The sequence below is a fragment of the Macaca thibetana genome, chromosome 6 (genome assembly GCF_024542745.1).
Source record: "Macaca thibetana thibetana isolate TM-01 chromosome 6, ASM2454274v1, whole genome shotgun sequence".
Classification (NCBI taxonomy): domain Eukaryota; kingdom Metazoa; phylum Chordata; class Mammalia; order Primates; family Cercopithecidae; genus Macaca; species Macaca thibetana.
In genome coordinates this window covers 13,692,792-13,717,102 of record NC_065583.1, presented here as the reverse complement: position 1 = coordinate 13,717,102, position 24,311 = coordinate 13,692,792, and the positions used below count along the sequence as shown (strand labels likewise).

General features: G+C 42.6%; 1 protein-coding gene across 6 annotated transcripts in view; it reads left to right on the top strand.

The window, feature by feature from the left end:
* Positions 1–24,311, top strand: part of TENM2 (teneurin transmembrane protein 2) — a 1,303,382-nt gene that overhangs the window by 1,074,302 nt on the left and 204,769 nt on the right. For all 6 annotated transcript variants that reach the window (XM_050794625.1, XM_050794624.1, XM_050794626.1 and 3 more), the window contains one exon: positions 10,500–10,622. In XM_050794625.1, coding sequence (XP_050650582.1) covers positions 10,500–10,622 — 123 coding nt within the window. The remainder of the gene's footprint in view (positions 1–10,499; positions 10,623–24,311) is intronic.

The following is a 24,311-nucleotide window of genomic DNA, read 5'->3' as shown; positions in this document are numbered from 1 at the left end:
AATTCAAAATAAGTCTAATTGTGTCATTTATCTAATTACAGATGAAAATGCAGTCCCTTATAGATGCAAGTAGTTTACATTCCAAAAAGAAATTATCCTCCCCCACCCCACCCCAGATTAGCTCTTTCCTCACAAGAAGTTGACCATATTGACATTAAGCGTATCAGAGGCTGAGGAAGACTGCCCCATTGCCCAGGTTTTCATTCTCTACTACCTAATCAGGCCCTAGGAGATAGAACTAATTTTTTAACGTGATGTTTCTTTCCATCAGAATCAAGTTTTAAATGTTTCAGGTTAGCTATGTGAAATCCACTTAACTGAAAACCATTTGCAAGAAAGATCAAACCCAATTTGCTAATACAGGACTTTTTTTTATTTCTGAGTTTGAAAAAAATCTTGAGCTAACCATGTCAGAAATTAAAAATTGAAAAGGACTCTGGCAGCCTCCCCGTGTGCCTAATTTGGCTTTGCTGAACAAATGACCAAATTGGAATGAGAATTACATACAGGATTTGCTCAACATCCTTACTTCTTCAACTCATTTCTCACTCCTGAAAAAGTACCAAGTTCACATGCAGGAGGGAGCATGTCTACATTGACCACAATGGCGTCAGACCAGGTAGAAATAGAAAAATGGTGATTTTAGATTCTAGCTGTGAATAAACTTCTGCAGTAGAAGACATTTGTCATAGAAACTCAGTTTAATGAATTTAGGATCAGAAAGGACCATAATTTTATTAACAGGTTATTTTGTTCATGCCCTATCTTGCAAAAAGTAGTAATAAAAATATTAAGTGGGTAAGAGGAGGAGGCTTCTCTGAAGTCCACCTCATTTTGTCTTTAATAAGGCATTGCATTGCACATAGACACCTGAATTCTCTGTCTTTCTTTAAGGAGATGGAAGAGAACAGTAGAGAGAGCACCAGAGAGTCAAAAGATCAAGGTTCAAATCCTGGCTCAGTCAGCCATTAGCTGTCATGACCCTAGGCAAGTCATTTCACTTAAGTAGGGCTCAGAGTCACCATCTATCTATACAGCAAAAGTCTGGACCGGATGGCCTTTGAGGCCCACCTTAACAGTGCCTCTGCCATTCTAATGTGACACAGAAAAGGAAACCACAGAGGTTTCTCTGAAGAGGGGGTTCGGGCAAATGAGAGAAAATACCTAGGTGACTAGAATCCCAGTCTTCACTGATGCTTGGTGTTGAGCTGATGGTTGTCAGCGGATGGAGTGGTAGTCAAGAGCTTCAGATGTCACACAGCTCAGGTTCAAATCCCACCTCTAATACTTACCAGCTGTATGTTACTTCAGCACTCTGAGCCTCAGTTTCTTCATTGCAAAATGGGAGAGCAATATATATCTCATAAAATTGGTAACCATTGCTTATCACAGAGCTTGGCACATGCTAAGGGCTCAATAAGATCGCCGTTGTTACAAAACAACCCAAGACCCAGCAGGAGGTGAAATGTTTCTTGAGTGCCTCCTGTGTGCCGGTTACCCCCAGATCGTCACCACTTTTGCACCTTCTCGACCCTATAAGGTCAGTGTGAGCAAGAAAACATGGCTAAGAGCACATACTTGGCTCTAAAACCAGCTGCCCCGCCTACCAGCCCTGTCAAAACCTTTATGCCTCCACTCCTTCCTCTGTAAAATGGGAATCATAGTTCTTACCTCTAGGTTTACTGTAAAGAGCAAATGAGGTGATGCGTATAGAGGGCTTAGAACAGTGGTTGACACTGAGTCAGTACGTCACAAAAATGTTAGTTGTTATCATAGCTAAGGAAAGTGAAGTTCAGAGAGGTAAATCTGTTTGCCCAAGGTATCCGCTTGTACGTAGTAGTGCAGAAATGTGAACTCTGATTGACATGAACCCAGCATATATATCCCAGAGATCCAGGATAGGGAGCTCCTTCTTCCTTTTACCTGGTTCCTATGGCCCCTCCTGGCCTGTTCCCCCAGTTTCAAAATGGCTGGCTGTGGACTCCAGAGTTCAGAACAGAGGGCTCACTGGGAGCAGTTTGTTGAGGGCTGCTGGGGACTTGGGAAGGGAAATGAAGCCCAACCCTCTCCTCCCTTGCTTGCTGCCACTGAGGGGAGAAACGTGCCCTAGGAATGGAGTATCTCGGGTGTCCTAATTGGCACTGACCCCCTTGCCACTCCTCCTTGCAGAAGGCTATTTTTCACGAGAGAGTTCTTTCTCTTTGTTCCAGCACACATTGCACATCTACCGATCAATATGACATCTTATCCTCTAAAACATTCATAATGTCTGCTTCCTAGGATTCCGGTGGCCGCATGCCGCGTGCAGCCTGCATCTTCTTTCCTTTGTAGTTGGTGGTCTCACGGATCTGCCTCTCTTTAACGGGGCTGCTGGTTGCCATTCTCTGAGGAAAGACAAATATTGTTTGGGCTGTCAACAGTGAATGACAAGCTCGGAGGGGAGAAAGATCCATTTAGGTGTAGATGTGTGGATTGTGGGGATGTGTTTCGTTATCAGAAAAGCTCTTAAAATCCCAGACCATGATTTATTTGGTGAATAAAACCTACCGATATTATCATTCTCTAAAGGTATTTTGATCACATGGGTCCTTTCTTGGAGAAAGAAAGGCTTTTATTTCTTACCCAGGAAAAAATCGCAGCAGGAACGGGGTGGTCTGCGGTAGGAAATGACACCCTGTGTGGCTAACGGCTCCAGGCATGTGTTTATCTGCATGAGGCTGAGCTGACTTGGTGGACAATAGGGTGCCTAACTAGCATTGCCAGTCAGGTACGTTCCTGGCCACCCCGCACAAGGAAAAGAAAGTGGCCGTGAGCGCATGTGTCTGTCCTGTGTATTGATCTGCCCAGTGATGATGAGAGCTAGGGGGTGTGGTTAGAGGTCACCTCTGCACACCAGACGCCACACACTCACAGTGTCAACAGCACCCACCTGCAGTGCACCTGCAGCAGCGGGTTCCAGGAGACAAGGGGAGGGATGCCGCCAGTCAGGGAGCCCCACACATCCTGAAGCTGCAAGGAGCCCCGTTTGTTTTCTGCAAACACAGCAATTGATTAATCTCGTACCACCTCCCACTCACTGTACCATCCTGAGCCTGTCATGAAAATACATTAATGCTCTGGTCTTTCGCTGTGGATTCCTCTTGTCTCAAGAACACACTGCTCCCTGGTCCCAGAGCTGCCTCACGCAACTATCACCTTGTTCTCATGGCAGACAAGAAGGAGGGGACAGAAAGCCTTGCTACTTTTGTGAGGGGCTAGAACTAGGAAGGCAGCAGGCAAAATCCCTGCTGAGGACAGTTTTGGGACTGTGGCTGTAAGATTTGAGTGCCTTTAAAGAGATGAATGCAGGCAAGTTTCTCCAATGCCCCCTCTCATTTTGATGATCCTGCCACAATTCTTGGATTGTATCTACCTCTCATCTTTCCTCTTCTCTGTAATTCCTGAGCCGTAAGCTTTGCAACCATTTGGAGCTGGAACCTGGAAGTTGGACGGAGGCTAGTAAGTTTTCAGAACATTCTCAGGAGATAGGTGCACAAATCCCATTACCGTTAAAGGGATTTGTGGGTGTAACTTCCATACGGTGCTTTGAAAATTCATTTCACTCAGTGTATTGCAACACTGTCTGGGAAAAATAAGAGAAATCACTTCACCAATGTGGTTAGAAAAGGATTTTGGGTAACCCTTTAAGATTTAAATTTTTAAATTCCTTTTAAGACTTACGCATTTCCAAGAATGTTATCCCACATGGTTTTGTTTGCATTGCTTCTTTCAGGCTGAAGGTAATTTTGGCACTGACAGCATTCCTAAAAATAATATCATTAATACGTTGCAGTGGGCCCCCTCCTGCCTGAGGAAGAAGCACTGTATCAACTGCATCCCCAAACGATGACAAGCAAACTGACAAGGAAAAAAATCACCAAACGTGTTGTTGACTGGCCTGACTGGCAATTGAAGTTGCCTAGCAGATTTATTTTACATTGACAATGGTGGTTCAAGTTAAATAGCAAACTAGTTGCTGACCAAGGACATATTCATAGAGACTAAAGGCTGCTTACAAAGGGAAGTGTGTATTCATGAGTGAACCTTGACAATGTTTAGTAAGTAAGTGATTCTGTAGCCTGCCTGTCCTGTTCAGTCTTGGCTAAATAGTGGTTCACTTGGAAACCTCACAGGGCCAATGTCCTCCAGTGAGAACTCTGAATGGAGTCTCTAGGAGGGCAGCATGGGAATTCAGAACTCTGGCTCTGAAGTTACATGTGTCTGGGTCTAAATCCCAGATTTCCCACTTACTGGCTGAGTTGTCTTGGGCAAGTCACTTAACCTGTCTAAGCCTCAATTTCTTTATCTATAAAATATAGATTATATTACCACCTCATCGAGTGAGAATGAAGAAGAAAAAGTGAGTTTTCATCCTTTTCAAAATCCTCCAGCGTCATCCCTTCTCTTCCAAACAAAAGGCAAAGCTCCCCAAAGGCAGCTACTCCTTCACCCTGCCTGTCCCTTCACCTGCCACTCCCCCTTCCCACTAACTCCACTCCCCTTTGGCATGCCTTTCCCCAGACGTTAGCATAAACTGCTTTCTCAATTCCTTTATGTCTTTGCTCAAATGTTACCTATCACAAATGCCATCCTTGACCAGACTACATTAAATGAAAAAAAGAAGAAATTTTCAATTCATCCCCCACTTCCAAGTGCCTCTGAACCCTAAACCCAGCTTTTCACTTCCGTGTTTAGTTTCTACACCTGCCCCTAGAATGTAGGTTCCATGACAGCGAGGATTTCGTCTTGTTAAAACTGCTTTACTCCTGGTGCCTAGGACGCATCTGACACCCAGTGGGTGTTTAGTAAATATGTGCTGAATGGTAAATGATGAATACATTATGCTGCATGCAAATAAGGAACCCAATACCTGGCACACGGTCAAAATGAACGTTAATTGTCACTATCACCATTGAGTAGACTTACTCACATGTGTTAATTTTCACTGCTGATTGCAAAGGGGCCTTTGCAGGTTGCCTGTGCAAGTTCAGGGTAAGCAGTTGTGCATGTTAGCCCTGATTATTCCACTGTGGTTCTCTCCTCCCAGCAGTGGCACTTTTGGAATTGGTATATTTCCCCTAGGAGCCCCGACATTGTTGATTTGATTGGCTGGTGCAGAGGCAGGGAGACCCAGCCCTGACCCTTTCTGTCATCCTACCTGGTCTCTGAATGAGCTCTGTCATCATCTCTAAGGCCCTTGTGAATCTGATGGCATGCTGAGCCCCAAGACCCAGCAGGCATGGCTTTCTCCTCCTGCTCCCTAAGCTCTGCGTGGCCTGAAGTCTTCCATTTTCAAAGGGAAAGCCCAATCTCCTCCTCGGGTTATGTATCGACAAGCCTGATCTTTAAAGGCACCCCCTGCTCCTGGGGGCCTGCTCAGCAAACACAGAGCATCCGTGGCCTCCATGTTTGCCCTCTTTGACAAGCGGGGGCTGAGCAGCTCTCTGGGAAGTATTGCTGACATATTGATTGACTCTCTTGTCAGGTTGATCCTCTGCCAGCCAATGAACACAGAAGGTTCTAAGTGGCACCCAGCAGGGCCCACACATTCCCTAATTACTATTTCAGACAACCCCCATTCCAAGTTGCCACTTTTCTGGCCCTATAATCTCCCTGTCCTGTGATTGCTGGAGAATCCTCAGTTACTTGCAACCAACCCCGCTCCCTTTCTCGGGCATCACTCCCTCGGAATATTGCCTTTGGAACCCACCTGGCCCAAAAACACAGCAACTTCAGTAAGAAAATATCACACCCTCACTCCATGTAGGTCTGTTTATTATCCTTACTGAAATCGGGGATCTGTGTGTGGTCCCACCATCCTGTCTTGGTTGCCTTTCAGAATGCCACGTAAGTTTTCTCCAATTAGCCAGAGGGATACTCTCAGAGTTTGGCTGCCTATTGTGTTTTAAGTGGCTGGCTTCCCAGCTACCACCTGGATTCCACAAGTTTCCACTCGGAGTCCTTCCCCATCCCATCCTTAGTGACCCATGGAGCCCGAGGGTCTCTCTGAAGCAGAGCCTGTCAGATCATGATGAATTGTACATTTTGGCTGTCAGTGACGGGGAGGAATGTTAGGGAGAGGTCCTCCCAAACTCATTTCACTTTTGACCCTCAGATGATCTGGACCAGACCTTTTGGGATGAACTGCTAGAGCATTCAAGGTGGGGTGGGAGAGGGAACCACCCCAGTGCATCCAGGATCTCTTGAGGAGTCCAGCATTTATGTGAAATCTTGATATGAAGCAGCAATAACTCTGGCTACTCTGAGGTTTCTCAGCTTTCTTTTTTTTTAATTAATTAAATTTTTGTTAGAGATAGGGTGTTCCTATGTTACACAGGCTGGTCTTAAACACCCGGCCTCAAGCAATCCTCTTGCCTCAACCTCCCAAAGTGCTGGGATGATAGGCGTGAGCCACCCCATCCAGCTCAGCTTTCTAAGTCTGGTTCTGAGAGTAAATTAAAATTGGAGGTATTATGGCATCACATTTAAAGTGCTGTTTTTTGTTGTTTTTCATAGAAACAAATACAGTGGCCCAAAGTATGTGCTAATTCTCTCTAGCTGAGTTTCAGAAAGGATCCAATAAAACCTAAAGGAAAGCACAGAGATTTGCTGTATAAAAATGCCATTTCCTAGTTTCCTTATGGGTGAAAGTATCAGTCAAGGTAGCCTCAGACATGCTGCTGTAACAACAACCCCAAACTCTCAGTGGCTTACAACAGTAACAGTTCATGTCTTCACACATGCTGTATTCTATCACTGGTCAGCCATGGCTGTAGCCCACGTCATCTTCATTGAAGACCCAGAATGACTGTGTGATAAAGTATGTGCTGAATTCAACAGGATAAAGATATCTAACCCCTCTCAGGAAGGAGTGTGGTCATTCACCAACCCCAATGAGATTATTATGAGTTTTGAAACAAAGATGAGGCTTGCTGAGACTCCATTGCCCATAGAATCTGTAACCAGATCACTGTGAAATATGAAGCAGATAGCCACCTCCCACAGTAATTTCCTTCTGATTCTGAAATCCCCCTGTTCTCAAACTTCACAGTCAATAGTTTCCTCATCTGTGAAATGGGGATAATAGTACCTACCTGTGAGTCTTAAGATAATGCCTTTAGAATGTCTACTGTGGTACCTGGCCATAGAAAAGGTTCAATGGTGGCGGGGCGCAGTGGCTCACGCCTGTAATCCCAACACTTTGGGAGGCCGAGGTGGGTGGATCACAAGGTCAGAAGATCGAGACCATCCTGGCTAACACGGTGAAACCCTGTCTCTACTAAAAACACAAAAACAAAATTAGCCAAGTGTGGTGGCAGGCGCCTGTACTCCCAGATACTCAGGAGGCTGAGGCAAGAGAATGGCATAAACCCGGGAGGCAGAGCCTGCAGTGAGCGGAGATCGCGCCACTGCGCTAAAAGAAAAGGTGCAATGATTGGCAGCAGGTGTTGATATACTGATAACTAAAATATCCTTCCATTTGCAAACTAGTCCATATTGCTACCAGCACTGTTTTATCCTATCTTCTATGCCTCTGATTATGTATTTTTTTATTTATAAGCATATAACATCCTACAATCCAACGCCCCAAATCTGCCCCCCGTGTATCATTATCTATTCTAATAAATATTGATGGAGTGCCATTTATATTCAAGACACTGTCAGATCTTTTGGGGGTTGCAGATGTGTAACCTCTCTCTGGCCCTTAAGGAGCCATTATTCTACCTGTACAGGGAAACCTTTATAAAAGGTAAAGGGAGAGATTGATTGAGAGACTGATTTCTCAGCCCAAGCCATAGAGCAAATCAGTAGCAGAATAAGAAATAGGGCTCTCATTAGTCAGGAAACTCATTTACTTCACAGCTCCCTGGAGTCTTTATCCTAAGGACACTTTAGTCCCTCCCCACAGGCCAGAGAGAACATCTCGCTTTCTTACTCAAGTGAGAGAGAAGGAATGGCTGATCAAAAAAAAAAGGGGCCAACAAAAACCTATTTCAGACACTCCCAAAAAACAAGAGAAGGTGGTTATACCCCCGATATAATTCTCACTTATTTACTTAATGTTCAATTCAACAACAGAAAATATGCCCAAACTTGAGTTTCATTTTTGTTGCGTTGCTTCTTCTGGAAGGACAGGTCTCATATTCAGCAGATTTGGCTTTTCCCCTTCTCCACCTCCATCTCACTTTCTTATTCTTCTTCTCACTCCTGGGAGTTGTCTGAGAAGTTACTGGTGTACTCTGACCCTAACCCTTTTCACCTCATCTGTAGTTTTCTTATTTTCAGGATACTTTTAAAAAATAAAAATAAAAAGATGCTATGGAACCCGAAACAAAGAAAAAGGTGGGGAGGGGAGGCAGGAGGGAAGGCATCTTTGGAAACAGAGGAAACACGGTCGCAGGGTTGTCTCTTCCTGTTCAGTAACATTAGGGGATTGTTTGCTTGCTTTTCTCCCAAAGCTGACGGTTGCAATATGTTCTGCACCTTGGAATGGCAAGATTGAGTGCTATAAGAGCAGAGCAGTTTTGACAAGAGTTTGAGATGGGGTGTTGGGGAGGTTGTCATCTTTGCCTGATGGGACCCACCGCTACTTCTGTAGATGTGAAATCAAAGCTTTGTTAGGCCTGGGTTCCAGCGGCACCTGCAGTACCTGTCAGTGTCTGTCTTGAGACTCTCCTTGAAAGAACCGCATCTCCAGTGCAGCTGCAGCTGGCCCAAGGCGAGCTTCAATAACCCAATAGTATTGTTTTTTAAAAAACATTATTTTAAAATAGCTAATTCCTTGGCTCCCTTCACCTGGTAATTACAAATCAGAAGCTATCGTTATCTTGAAGCCACCACGATTAGTTCTCATTTCCTGACCTCTGTACAGTGAAAATATGTCATTATTGGAGGCAATGGAATCTGGTCTCTTCAAGTAAGTGACCTACATATAACGGATAAACTGCAGGAGAAAATTAGGTGTTACCTTGATGGAAAGTGTACAGTAAATGTCACTTACTCTTATTACTATTTATCATCTCAAGAAGTTGTAACAGTGGGCCTTTCACTTTAGAGGAATATATGGAAAGAAAACATGGCTCTTAGATGGAGAAGAGTGTACGTGAAAAGCACACACACACACACACACACACACACACGCAGACACCTTGCCACCTTCATCTGTGGCCATCAATCTGAGCTGTATTGTTTGAAGATAGGTTTTTAACCTTAATAGAATGCAGTCTGACTTTAAGTGGTGGTAGACATGCAGAATTAATTGCTGTGTGAACAATTTCCTAAGCATTGTTAATTGTGTTTCCTACGGTTAATTGTTTCTCCCATCCCCACATCAGACTCCAAACCTTTCCCTGTCAACAGCCCTTTCTCTCCCGCAGCGGTAGGAATGCAGCAACAGCGTCAACCTGTGTCCAGTTGAAATGCCAGACATCATTTGGATGAGAGACATGCAGGGAAATAAATTCCTTGCTTATTCTCAAATGAAGCATCTCTTAGATAAGGGCTTTGAAACAATACAGGTGTTTAGGGTTTGCTTTTCATTCCACTCAGTAGAAACAACTCACCAAGAACCATCAGGGATAGGGCTGTGTTACGTTTGCTAAACTCATGGTGGGGAGTTGACATAGGCAGGATGACAAGGAAGACCAGAAGTTTGTTTGGAGGCTTGGGGTGCCCATGGGAGACAAGACGTCTGCGGACATGCTCAGTTCCTTAGCACAGAACAGGCAGTACTTCAGAACTCTGTTTCATTCCATACTCTGCTAAAGTGAGAGCAACAGAGAGAGAAGGAATAGTAATGTTTTCAGAAAAGGACCCCATTCCACCATCAATCCGCCAAGGTTTTTCTACAATGCGCTGAAACGTATCCACTTATCACGAAGAGAGGTGGAAAGGAAAAAAATTCTAAAGTTTGAAATAGGGAGGTGGACCAATACCACTATAGATGCTGCTGGCTGCACTGATAGTTCAGAACAGGTACCAGCAAACAGGTACTATTTGGGTAGCCTCCTTTGAAGCTGACTTACTTGTGAGTGTGTAGTTTGGGGAAAACAATGCTTGTCAATGCCCCTAGACTAACAGTCTAAAAGCAACTGTGTCCAGAGTGTAGAAAAGGATGGATGTGGTTGAGCAGCACTCTTTACTGTGATTCGAAAGGGCTATTTTCGCTTCCACTGTGGCACCATTTGGAAGATCTGGGCTGTGTTTTCTCCTCCCTCCTCTGCCCACTGTAAGGGATCCTCTCCCTCCTGAGACTGGGAGCAGCAGCACCAGAAGGGGAGACCTAACTACTCGGATCTCTGCTTTCTCTGTTTAGCTAATCCCTGCGGCCTGGGGCAAGCCATTTTTGACACAGCTTCCTTAAAAGGCAATCACTTGGAAAAAGGCACCTGGCCCTCCCCCTTGACATTTGCATTGCTGAATTATCTATTCATATTTTCATTACTTTGTCTCTCCTGCAGCAATGCATCTGCTCGGACTCAATTGGCAACTCCAGCCTGCAGATGGGCACACCTTTAACAATGGGATAAGGACCGGCTTACCAGGAAACGATGATGTGGCAACAATGCCATCTGGAGGCAAAGGTGAGGTTACAGCTGCTGCTTGCCCTCTTGAGGTCACAGGAAAATTCCGAGCTCTCGCCAGCTGGTTCAGGTTTTCTAACCCAAATCTTGGAAGGTATGCAAAAAGGAAAAGAAAAGGGGGGAAAAAATCTTTGCCTTTCATAGGTGCCCCCGTTAAAAGCTGTTTGCTGTTCCTGTCTGTTAGCTGTGTTTGGCTGGATCACTCAGAGCTGGCGTGGTGCCTGCTCAGAGCAATGTGCATACCTATGCTATCTGCAGTAACTGGCATGGTCCAGAGCTACTTGAAAGCATCCCAAGGCCTGTGCAGAAACAGCAGCCACAGCAGCAGCTGGAGTGGCAGCAGCAGCAGCAGCAGGAGAAAGTCCTGCCTAATCAGAAGGCAGAGAGCAGCAGGCAGCACATGCCATCAGACTGGGTCTTTCTCCCAGGAGGAGAGATGCAGCCTCCCTGGGGAGGAAGCTGCCTGGCTTGGCATGAAAGAGAAAGGCTCAGAGCTGCTCTGCTTTGGGGGAGAATAGAAAGGAGTTTTGACAACTGGGCAACAAAGCTTCTCTTCTCAGAACAGTGAAGGGGACAATAGAAATGTTTATTGAAGAAATCAGGCAACTGTATCCTTGCAGGAAAAAAAAAATAAATAAAGTGCTAACAAGGTGCTAAGAAGGAGAGAAAACAGAACCATGGGGTGGGGGTGGGGGAGACTGGAGCAAGTAAGACAGAGCAGCCAATGGAATGGTTAGCCAGGCTGGCACGCAGTGAGATATGCTCAATTCGGGATGGAAATCGCGAGGGAGAGATTGTATGAAAGGATTTCTCCAACATGCAAATTTCCATTCTGCCTTTTAGCATCTATAGCCACTTGACCCCCACATTTTGGAAACACCCTACAGGGATATTTCAAAGAAGGAAAAGGAAGCAGCATTTATTAGGCATCTATTGCATGCCAGGCTTAGCATTGTGTAACTTTAACAACTTTAAAGGAAGGAAAAATGTCTCTGAGAAGCTCGGGCCCAGAAGGTTAGAGGAACTTACCCAAATAGGTACAAATTTGGACTCCGAGTTGTGCCCTGTGTGTCTTTGGGCAGGAGGTTGGAGCTTTCCTTCAAGCAGTCATTTTCCACAGAGAAGATTCCAGAAATCATCTGCCCCCAGAGGTGCACATTAGTCATCCTGAGATGCTAATGCTGCTTCAATTATTCTCCCCAGAGCTGTCCTAATGCTTTGAGGATGACTTTTTTGTCTTTTTATCCAGTCTTTAAGAATCGCTGTACTCATCTGTCATAATCATAACACTAAATTACCTTTAAGTAAGCATGAAAAAGTTTTATCTGAGGATGAAATTATATGCTTTCCATTATCGGGTAAGTTAAACTAGACCTAAAACTGAAAAATATATTTTGCCTTAACTGACCATGTTCTGCCTTAACTGACCAAAAGCCCAGAGCCAAATGTATTGACCTCAGATTTGAAACCTGGTCCCCTCCAGTACTTGACACTGTCTGCTCCTTCAGTTTTCTCTAGGGCAATGGTTCTTAGCCATAGCATTTTTGCACCCCTAGAGGACATTTGGCAATGTCTAAAGACTATTTTGATTGTCACAGTTGGAGGGAGCATGGCAGGCATCTAGTGGATAGGGGTCAGAGATGCTGTTAAACAACCTATAATACACAGGACAGCCCCCTGTGATGAAGAATTATCTCCTTTCAAGATGACAGTAGTCCTGCCCTTGGAAACTCTGCTTTATGGGGTCTCCATCACGTTTTATCCATAAATGTCCTTTAATCTACAAGTCAGCACCTCATCCCTTCAGAAGAATGCAGAATACACATGTGAAATGAATATGCATATTCTATCATTGGGCACAGAGAAATTGTTTATATGTGTATGCATTCTGAAATTATATACCAATGCTTTTTGAGTAGTGTCCTTCATAAATGGGAATTTATTATCTCTACTGGCCTCCATAAATTAAGGTCAAGATCAAGCACTCCTCCCATTTGTGATAAGCCTCTATTTCTGCCTCTGCTCCCCACCAGCTTTTGCATTGCACACCCAGAGAACAAGTCTTAAGAGTACAAGAGTTATGTGTCTCTAAATTAACAAATGAAGAAACACTTTCCATTGTGTCTTTGGAAAGACCAGAATTTTTCCCCTTATGTGCAACATGCTTTTGAAAATGTTGTTGTATAAGTCATATAACATTACTAGTTCAGATATTTTCCAAATAAGTTATGTGACAGACAAAATGTTGTTTTGTTGTTTTGTTTTGTTTTGTTTTGTTTGAGACAGAGTCTCACTCTGTCACCCAGGCTGGAGCGCAGTGACGCAATCTTGACTCACTGCAACCTCCGCCTCCCCAGTTCAAGCGATTCTCCTGCCTCAGCCTCCAGAGTGGCTGGGACTACAGGTGCGTGCTGCCACGCCCGACTAATTTTTTGTATTTTAATGGAGATGGAGTTTCATCGTGTTGCCCACGCTGGTTGCGAACTCCTGAGTTCAGGCAATCCTCCTGCCTCAGCCTCCCAAAGTGCTAGGATTACAGGCATGAGCCACCGTACCCAGCAGAGACAGACAAAATGTTTGCCAAATCATTGTCCAGTGAATTTTATCAATAGACTACTCAAGAAAAAAGTGTGAGAATTTAAAATTGCTTAGAGATGAAATAAAATTTGAAACTTAAAAAGAGATCAGATCTCTTCTTAAGTTGTTTTAAGGTCTGACTTATAAAATGACTAAAATGTTTTCAATTTTCTCACCCATGCCTAATTATTTGATCAAAAGTGACCTTAGGTTTGAATTTGTACACCCAGTGACCTCCCGGCTCCCCACTCCCCAATTCTATACATTTAGATAACCTGAATCAATTCCAATTGACTACTTTTCCAGTGTTTCAAAGAGACAATCAAGATATATTGGCAATAAGTTAATTAAATAACACCCCCTCCTTTTTTTGGTATACGATATTCCTTCACTCCAATGTTTTAATCAAGATACACCACACATTGCCAAGGAGGATAATCTCATTAAGCAATTACTGGATAAGTATCCAGCAGAAGCAAATTAAAATGTAAGCAAAACACAGGCATGTGAGTCCCATTTAAGATGGCACATCGATAGAGATTTCATTACCTGGTCTTTAGGAGTATTTACATTCTTCAGGTTTGGGAACAAGTCTAATAGACAGGGCAGGCTACACACTCTGATATGTTAGTGGAAACAAAGCACTTGATTAATTAGTTGGGAGAGTACGTTCTTTGGTCTTTGCCTTTCCCTTTTCCATTTGTTGTTGTTCGAGCCTTATTTTTCTTTCTTCTGCTCTCCTTCAATTAAACCTTAACATGAATGGTTGTTGGCTTTCACATCAAGAAGAGGGAACACACAGTCTGCCAGAATCACTCACCATCTTGTGTGTATTTCTATGTTAAAAGGAATGAACTCATACATCTTCATTACAAGGGCATGGAGAACTTTCTCTGTAGATCTGGGATTAGATAAGCCTTGAGAAAGACGATTCAATACAGTATTCTGACCTGGTCAGATAACATAAGGGAATTCAGTTTGATTGGCCAGGCCCAGGAAAAGTATACAAGAGATTTTAAAGGGCACATCATACGTACCCAATTTGTGCACAGATTTTAAGAAAGAATAAACTCTCAAGTATAGAACTGCATGGATCATTCTCAAAACCTATCACTCATTTTAGATTCAAGTTGCCCTCTATATCAGGGGTCAGCAAACTACATCTCATGGACCAAATCTGGCCAGCTGCCTGTTTTTATAAATCAAGTTTTAATGGAGCACCACCATGACTACTACCTGTTGTCTATGGCTACTTTCAGAATAAAATGGTGGAATTGAGTGGGTACAACAGAGACTATATGGCCCAAAAAGCCTAAAATATTCACCATCTGACCCTTTAAAAAAAAAAAGTTTGATGACCACTCTGTATCATTCCCAATCCCATTTCCACTTTTCTAGAACTTTCCCTGTAACTATCCAAGTTATAGGAGACCAGAAGAGGAAGATCAAACTCCCAAAACATCACTTCTTCCTTCCTGACCAAGCCCTAGTTATAATATACTGTTGGTAAATTTGCATTGGAAGATGCTCTATAATATAGGATTTTGGAGCTGGTCTGGTGGATAAAAACACCAGCACCATCACTTAGCAACTGTATGACTGTAAGCGGGTCATTTGTTCTCTCCCAACCTCCAATTCCTCATCTGTGAAATGCAACTCCCTCATAAGCTTGCTGTCCATCATAAATGATGTGACCCTTGTAAAACACTGCATGTGGCATCAGGCATGTAATAAATGATCCACGAGTCTTAGTTGTTGTCACTGATGTCATCTTTACATCTCTCAGCTGGTCCATTTAACAAGTTTCCATGGCCTGTCACATCTTTTGAGAGGGTATATTTTCCAAAGGTGAAGACCAACCAGGTGCAATGACTCATGCCTGTAATCCCAACACTTTGGGGTGCTAAAGTGACAGGATCACTTAAGGCCAGGAGGTCGAGACCAGCCTGGGCAACAAAGTGAGACCTCGTCTCTATTTTTAAAAATATAAAAATAGGCCGGGTGCAATGGCTCACGCCTGTAATACCAGCACTTTGGGAAGCCGATCATGAGCTCAGGAGATCAAGACCATTCTGGCTAACATGGTGAGTCCCCATCTCTACTAAAAATAAAAAATAAAAAATAAAAAATTAGCAGGCGGGTGGTAGGTGCCTATAGACCCAGGAGAGAGTCAGGAGACTGAGGCAGGAGAATGGCATGAACCCAGGAGGTGAAACTTGCAGTGAGCCGAGATCATGCCACTGCACTCCAGGCTAGGTGACAGAGCGAGACTCCGTATCAAAATATATATATATACACATATACACACATACATATATGTGTGTGTGTATATATATAAAATAAAACTAAGGTGAAGACTGCCTTCAAAATATCAAGATAGACAATACCACTTCACCTTTTCCTTTACCTTCTAAGAATTAACCAAGCCCCAGATGAGGATTTCTTCCCAACAGTGGCTTGATGAGGTCAGCAGCAAGCAAGTCTTCCTATTCCAAAGGGCCAATGTGTACACCAAGTTGGCCCCCTGCACACTGCATTATTTGTCTCACTGCAGCTTGAGTTCCATCACTGCCAGCCTGTCTGTTTTAAGCCCTACCATTCTCGGTTTATAACTCAGCTGTAAACATTTATTTGTGCCTGGAGCACATTTCCTTCCTACCCTTTGAAAAAAAAAATTAGAATTTCCAGATGGTATGCAAGTTGGAAAAAAATGGCAAAGACTGTTATTCTGTTTAGAAACATGTTTTTCTACACTTGCCCTTTCAGCAAAAACTTCATAATGATTTTTACTAGTTGGCTTAATGCATGGTACTAGGAGCCAGATTAGCAGGGAGGTTGGTAAATTCTTCCGCTGGCTCTCATCAGCCTCTCAATGAACACAGCCCAGGGTTTTGAAATGATCACTTCCCTATATGGGGCTTTTCCAAAGTCGGTGAAGTTCCCAGAAGGGCAAAGGGTCATTATGTTTGAGCCAAACACCCCATTACTGCACGTCTACTGGCAAATATACCAACATCCTAATTACCAACCCAACAACTCCCCTCCTTTAGGAGGCCATGCTGTTCTCCATTGTTGCGGATGGGTACAACTTACATGCACTTATACTGGTGGACTTTTGCTTTTGATTGCCATCCATAGCCCCATGCTAAATTGTATAGTTTCTGTTGTACATAGCATCATGGTGGCTTGACATGGGCATTAATAATGAAATCCAATTTCCCTTTCCGTCCATTTTCCCATATCTTCATTGGCCACACTTCTCTTTCTGAATTGACTTCTACACCCAGATAGCTGGTCTGTGATCTCTAAGTATGCACCTCTGGTATACCTCTGATATACAGTTGGCCCTTCATACCCACAGGTATCCACAGATTCAACCAACCTCGGATTGAAAATATTTGGAATAATAATAATACAAAAAATGCAAATAAAAATGATAGTATAAGAACTATTTACATATCATTTACATTGTATTAGGTATTATAAGTAATCTAGAGATCATTTGAATTATAGAGGAGGATGTACATAGGTTATGTGAAAATACTACACTATTTTATATAAGGGGCTTGAGCATTTACAGATTTCGGTATCCACAGGCGTCCTGGAATCCATACCCTGTGGATACCAAGGGATGACTGTGGGCCTTAATGCAGTCAGCACAGGGGTGAGCCACATAGGTTTTAGTGTCTGTCAGTTGTGGGTTTTGATTACAGATCTACCAGTAAAAAGCTGTATGACCCTAAGTAAGTCACTTATCTTCCATGAACCTCAGTTCTCTCATCTGAAAAACAGGAAAAATTGTAAGAGTATCAGGAGATTACATGGTGATTAGCAGCCACTCAATAAATTTTAGCTACTGTCAATAACAGTAAACTAAACTAAATATTAATGCAGGAGCAAGTTCACCTGGAGAGTCATAGGTGTAAATACTTGTTAACATTCCCAGCGGCAAAGAGTTGACTATTTTTATCTAATGCAATGAATTGAAATTTCAAAAGATGTAAAAGCCACATGTAGTCCCAAGAGCTAAACATTTTCTAAAAGTCATTATTGTGTGATGTTGTGAACACCATCACAGAAGCAGTGACTTTCAGGATGGAATTACATTCCTGAAGTATAGCCAGCCAGCAGCAGGGTGAAGGCTGATGGGTTGCTGATGTCTCGGATGAGCTGTATTCTTGGGCAGTGAATCTAAGGTCCTTGGAAGAATCTTTTCACTTATCTGTTGGTTAAACGGAACCCTCAGATGGTTGTCCTGATTCCCAAATAAATGGAAACGAGGTGTAATGACTGTAGCAATATTCTGAATTCAATTTTATTTGCAATAGATAAAAATATGTGAGGCAGAATAATCTGCAAGGCAGATTTATGCCGAGGTGCCTCCGGAGTTCGGTTAAGTTAGGAAGTATTAATATGCGGCTTCATTTCCCTGGTATGACTATAAGTCCATTCCCTTTATCACTTGTTTGGGGAATAGTTTCGCTGTTTCTGTAAATGAATTATGGCAACATTTTCTGAAATGATTAGCTCCTAATGTGGCTATGGAAGGCTGTCGTTTTGCTCAACATCAGTCTTATTTCACTGGTTGAAATTTTAGTTACATGTTTCAGATATAGGTAATAGTTTCACATTTACATGAGCAATCTTCCGTGGAGTTATAGAGTTGGACTATCCTGTAAAATTGATCTAGAATGTTGCCTCTAAAAACCCAGAAATCTCATCTCTAAGCCAAAGATGAACTAGCCAGAACCATTGTATCTTACGCACATGCTTCTTAGGGCAAAATGATCATCATCTACACTTTTCATTGTGCAGCTCTTGGATAGACTGAAAGATTTGCCATGGAAGCCCCAGCTCTGGGAGACATGAACTGGACTGCGTCCTGCATGCCAGGATGCCAGGCCCAGTCATTGCCTAGAACCCAAGGATACCAGTGAGATCTCACAGAATGATTACAGGATGCTGTTTAATGCCTCTTCTCTTGATGCCCCTAATTCAATCTCAAAGTGTATTCACAGGACCCTGGACAACAGGCTGCCTAGATAAGAGATAATGGAAATACAACATACACCCCAACTCTGATGTTGACCAAAGAATACCTATTATTATAGTCAATGCTTGATAAATATTTATTGCATGGAAGTATGAATGTATGGCCCACCCAACATTGCTTAGGACATTTCTTAATCATTGTTAAGTAAATAAAATCTGGTTGCTTTTCAATAAAGCAGACTGCACAGGGTTGCCCATGTGAGAAGCAGCTAGACCACACACCAACAGCAGCAATTTGCAGAGAATGCGCTGGTGATGCAGTTTTCTCTGATCATCGTATCTTAATACATGTGACCTGTTGTCTGCCCCTCCCAGTCTGCAGACGTACCAGCCACTCACTGTATATTGATTTCAGCTGCTCTGGAAAATGACTGCCAGTTTTATTAAGGCCCACTCCACCCATTGTCCCTCTTTCATCAATAGTGCCTACAGTAGGCAGCCTATGTTTTTTATTACGCCATCACAAATTTACCCCCCACCCATCCGAAAAAAAAGTAGTTACACCTGTTTTTAGGTAGCACCGCAACAGACAGGATAGAAAGATGCAGAAGTACCTACAAGTTAGGTACAACATGCAGAAGCACCCCAACATACAGATGAGTAGACGGACTCAGAGAGGGCTGGTGATTAGCCCAAAGGCACACAGCTGGTAGCTGTCAGAGCTGGGATTCAAACCCAGGCTGACTAGCTCCATGGGGCAATTAAGGCTGACTAGCTCCATGGGGCATTAAGGCCTCAGAACTTTTCAATAGGAGGATATTCAGCTAGACCTTAAAATGTCTAGCTAAGCATTAGACATTTGAAGATAAAGATAGAAATCTTAACTACTTTGTTTCCTTGTTGCCTGCCTCTCAGTGGTGTCAGGTGAGGGACTCACCATATTGGTGGTCCTGGAACAGCTGGTGTGACTCAGGGAAGCCCAGCTTCAAGTCCTCCTTCATGGGACTCAGCATGGCTTTGATGCTGCTCTCTTTGACCTTAGAGAACAACAGAGATCCATCCTCCTGGACATCAGCCCAGAAATTTGACCTCCAGGAATACAGTCACTGAGATGGTTCCCCATACTGGCTGTAGCAATTTACAGAAAAACACCTTTTCTTTTTATCTCTTTGGAGGAAGTATTTGTACATTTTTCTCTTTTTCATTGTTTTTAAAATTACAAAAATTATACACACTCATTTTCAAGATTTTTTAAAAGTATATTTAAAAACTTTTCTTTTGCTATCATGAATATTTCTGTAACAACTGACAAATTTGAATAAGACCTGTAGATTATAGTCATGCATGGCAAAACAGTGTTTCAGTCAACGACTGGCCACACATTCAGCACTGGTCCCATAAGATTATAATGGGGCTAAAAAATTCCTATCACCTAGCAACATCTTAGCTGTCATAATGTTATAGTATAGTTACTTTTTTATTAATTTAGTGTAGCCTAAGTCTATAGTATTTACAAGGTCAAAAGTAGTGTACAGTAATGTCCTAGCCCTTCACATTCACTCACCACTCACTCACTGACTTAACCAAAGCAACTTCCAGTCCTGCAAATTCCATTCATGGTATGTGTCCTATACAGGTGTACCATTCTTTTTTTTATCTCTCATACCATATTTTTTACTGTCTTTTCTATGTTTAGATACACAAGTACCACTGAGTTACAGTTGCCTGCAGTATTCAGTATAGTAACATGCTGTACACGTTTATAACCTAGGAGCAGTAGGCTATACCATATAGCCTACGTATGTAATAAGCTACATCATCTAGGTTTGTGTGAGTATACTTACACAACTATGAAATTGCCTAAGAATGTACTCCTCAGAATGTATCCCTGTTGTTAAGTGACTCATGACTGTATATATAGAGAGAGAGAAAGAAAGACTTCATGTAAAAATATATATATGTACATATATTTGAGTAAAAAGTGAAAACCCCTCTTTGCAAAAGTGTAATTCAGTTACACACCTGAAGAACTTAATTTGAAAGCAAACACTAGCTTGTTTAACAATATGGATATCTTCTGTTAAATAAATCAAGCTTGTGAAAGTGAAGTCACCTGTTAATCAACAAAGCCTAAAAGCTTTCTAATAATTCCTCCTCCCTCCTGCCAAACCCCTACCCTGTCCCCTCGCCACGCGCGCGCGCACACACACACACACACACTCACACTTCTTCATAGCATATACCCAGCAGTGATCCTCCTGACCCACTCTAGAGACCACAATAGGCTAATGAGGAATGCCATTTAAGATATCTTTGGGTCCAAGCCACTCTTATATAGATATGGACATTGAGACTTTGAGTAATACACCTGCCTAAAACTAGCTAGATGCTTAGTAACAAGGATGGAACTTCAACAGAATCGTTCATTTACACCTGTTCCTTCCACAAACATTTCAAAGTCATTAAGTCATGACTAGGACTCTTGACTTTTGGTTCTTAATCTAAGGATTTTCTCCCTGCATCACACCTCTCCCAGTCTGTTTGTTTGTTGTAAGATTTTACACAAAAGGCAAATTAAGCATTTACTCATGACTCTTCAAAAGGATCCACAAGAAAAGTTCTTTCAATAGTAAATTTCATATAGAGCTTCCAAAAGGTTATTTTATTTAATAAATAAAATTCAGTTTACATGTAGTCAGGTTCTAAATGAGGTCTGAAGGGAGTCAATGGGAGAGTGGTGGGTAGCTGGAAGAGCACTCGAAGAATCATAGACAGTTTCAACACGGCTTTACTCTCTCTCTCCAGGCACGAGTGAGTCTGGGTGCGAGCCTGGGTGCAAGCTGTATGTACAGCATCAGCAGGGTAGTTGTACCTTTTACAGGCAGCAGTAGCTCCCAGCCAAGCATGAGCTCACGTGAGTGGTTACCTAATGCCCCTCATGTGGCATGATTACATAATAAGTGGAGCTGTGCGCCTGTGCTCCAAACTTGCTGAGTCATGCATGACAGGATGTATCCCTTGGCCTATTCTTGATGACAGCATATCCATTTTCCTTACGCATGTAGATTTTCAAAGTAAATCTTTGTTAAGGCTCTCACTTTACCCTGTCATCACAGGGGTTTGGTTACAATACCCCACCAGATGGGTTTGTATAGTTTGATTCCGTTCAATAAGCATTTATAGATCACTTACAGTTGCCAGGTGCAAAGCTTAGAGAACCTAGAGATGAATCTGCATCTCTGCCTGACCTCAGGGAGCACAGTATCCAGAGACAGAGACTTAGGCAGGCATGCAAAATCAAGTACAATACCTAACAACAGCGCTGTGGGCAGCAGAAAAGCGTAATTGCTATAGAAACACAAAGAAAACAATTTGTCTGGCTGAGGAGAGTGGTTGGGGTGGTGTTGTAAAGGAACGTACAGCTTTAGTGTGAAGGTGCACTTGACCTGAACCAGGCCATGACTCCCAGTTTTAAGCTTGTTCCCATAAATGAGTCTATTCCAGAAGAATTAGACTCTTGATAGAGAGCTAGATATATACAAATAGACACATAGACATTCATGTATATTACATGTGCACACACTCTTTTTTGTCTTTTAGAGAATTCCTTACTCTGCAAAGAAAGCCACATGCTTTCCCACATAGTTTTGCATCCTTTTTTTCATTCCATGTAAGAACTTAGCAATTATTGCACTATTATTTCATGCTGGGCACTATACTAATCTCTCTTTTGTGTACTTCTACTTGTCACACCCTCTAAGGCAGTTAGAACTATTGTTCCCATTTTACAGAAAAAGCTACTGGAAATCCAGAGAGTTTAAGCAAATTGCTAGAGGTCACACAACATGAAAGAAGCAGAGCCAGGATTCAAACCCAGTTCTGTCTGCTTCTGACTTCTGACTTCTGTCATCCCCGAGGTGCACTCCTTTATTTAGTGAGTGGGATGAGGAAGGGAGGATCTAAAACCCTAGGGGGCACTGTGACTACTGAGAAGTAGCCTGTGCTGGCTGGTAGTGGGAGCTAATTTACTCAGTGTCCTGAAGCTAGGGTGTAGTAAAGGAAGAGGACCTCACTGCTATAAGAACCGAAGCTTTGGGGCTCCTTGTCTGAATTTTCCAGAACAGCTGCTCTCTGGAGACAAGCTCCCTTGCACATCTCCAGCATCTGCATCTGGCTTGACATCATGATCCATTTAGGTTTCCACAGTAGATTAGAACACTCGTGGGTGCTGATTTCCTGCCTCTTTTTCAGATCCTGTCATTAACCAGCAATGCCGGAAAGCCCAACAGACATAAAGGAAAGCCCAGCTTATTAAGTTAAAGATGAATCATGTTTTTAAAGTTTTCTTTTTGTATTTATAAAGCATTTCTTTAACTTGTTGCCATGCTGATTGCTGGGGTTTCTTTTGGTACCTAGCAGAGACCCATACACTCTTCTTCTGCAGGCGGCTCTCTTACTATGTCCCTTCCTTACCAGCTCCTTTTTATTATATCCCTTCCCCAAGGAAGGGGTGTCAAATGCAGCATTTTAAAGTAAAATTTAGTTTCCAGTGTATACTAATGAGAGCTCCTGCTCAACTTGTTGTGATAACAAGTGTTTCGCCCTGGACATGCCATTATTTCAGCAAAACCCCCAAATAAACAACACCCAGTTTAGGCTTAGGACTTTACAGGTAACAATACTTATTTTGTGCCAGAAATTATTCTAAGAACTTTACACAGCCTAAACTCAGTAAAACCTTATAACAATCCTGTGAAATAAATTGTGTCCCATCTATACACGTGAGGACACTGAAGCACAGCAAGATACACTTAGCCGGTATCAAAGTTAGGATTTGAACCATGGCAATCTCAGCCCAGAGTCTCCGCTCTTAAACACGATGCCATATTCCTCCCCCTGCAGGTAAGTAATCAGTATCCATTAGAAAGGTTAGCCAACATTTAAAAGTTCCTGCTGGATGTGGTGGCTCACAGAGGTAATCTCCGCATTTTAGGAGGCCAAAGCTGAAGAATCACTTGAGCCCAAGAGTTTGAGACCAGTGCCTGGGCAATATAGTGAGACCTTGTCTCTACAAGGAAAAAGAAAAAAGGAAAAAAAATTAAGCTGACAGGCATGGTGGTCCATGCCTATAGTCCCAGCTACTTTGAGGGGGCTGAGGCAGGAGGATCATTTGAGCCCAGGAGGTCAAGGCTGCAGTGAGCTGAGATCGTGCCACTGCACTCCAGCCTAGGCAGCAGAGCGAGATCCTGTCTCAAAAAACAAACAAAACAAAACAGAAGTTCAGAATGTTTGATAAATAAACCATCTAGTCCCCATCTGAAGGTCTGAACCACTCAGGGCTTCTGGCTGTTCATTTTCTTTTTAAAGATGAGATGTGAAGGCAGCTTCCAAACTCCCTTTCAGACCTCATTCCCTACTTTTATTTTCCTAGAGGTCAAAGGGTTATTCTTAAGATCCAAACCAGTGTTTCTCTTGCTTTATTTTAAGTCCCTGCTGGCTTTGTATTGAGCTGCATAAAAAACAATCACCTCATATGTTAAAGAAAATAAGAGGGAAAAACTTTATATCTTCAAATCACTCTGTGGTTTTCTTTTATAATTTAGACATGAAAGACCTTCAGAGAACCAAAAGTGTCATCTCTCCATTTTACACATAGAGAAACTGGGACCAAGAGACAGAGTCAGACAGGTTCACTCACCATTTAGGCCAGTCTTTAGCAATTTTATCATTTCTCCAGATTATCTGAAACCTTTGCAATATCTGGTGGCCAAATGACAGATAAATATTTTTAGAAGAGTTAGTCCTTCACAGAATGTCGAGGGGAGCATCCTGGGCCCATCAAGCTGAAGAAATTTTTGAATCTACAAGGTCACCAAAGTGATTGGGGTTCCAGAAATGAAAAGACTCCCCTCAAAACAAAAATGACTTCAGTTCTTTCTGTTTGATTTCAGTTGGCTCAGAAGTTCTTAGGAATGGAGAAGAATACTATTTTATATTTCTTACCAAGTTCAGAATCAATTTGAAGGAATCACAAATGACTTTTATACTATGAGATTTTTTTTCCCCATTTTAGAGATAAGGAAAATTAAGCTGTCAGCGATTGATTAACTTGCTTTTCTT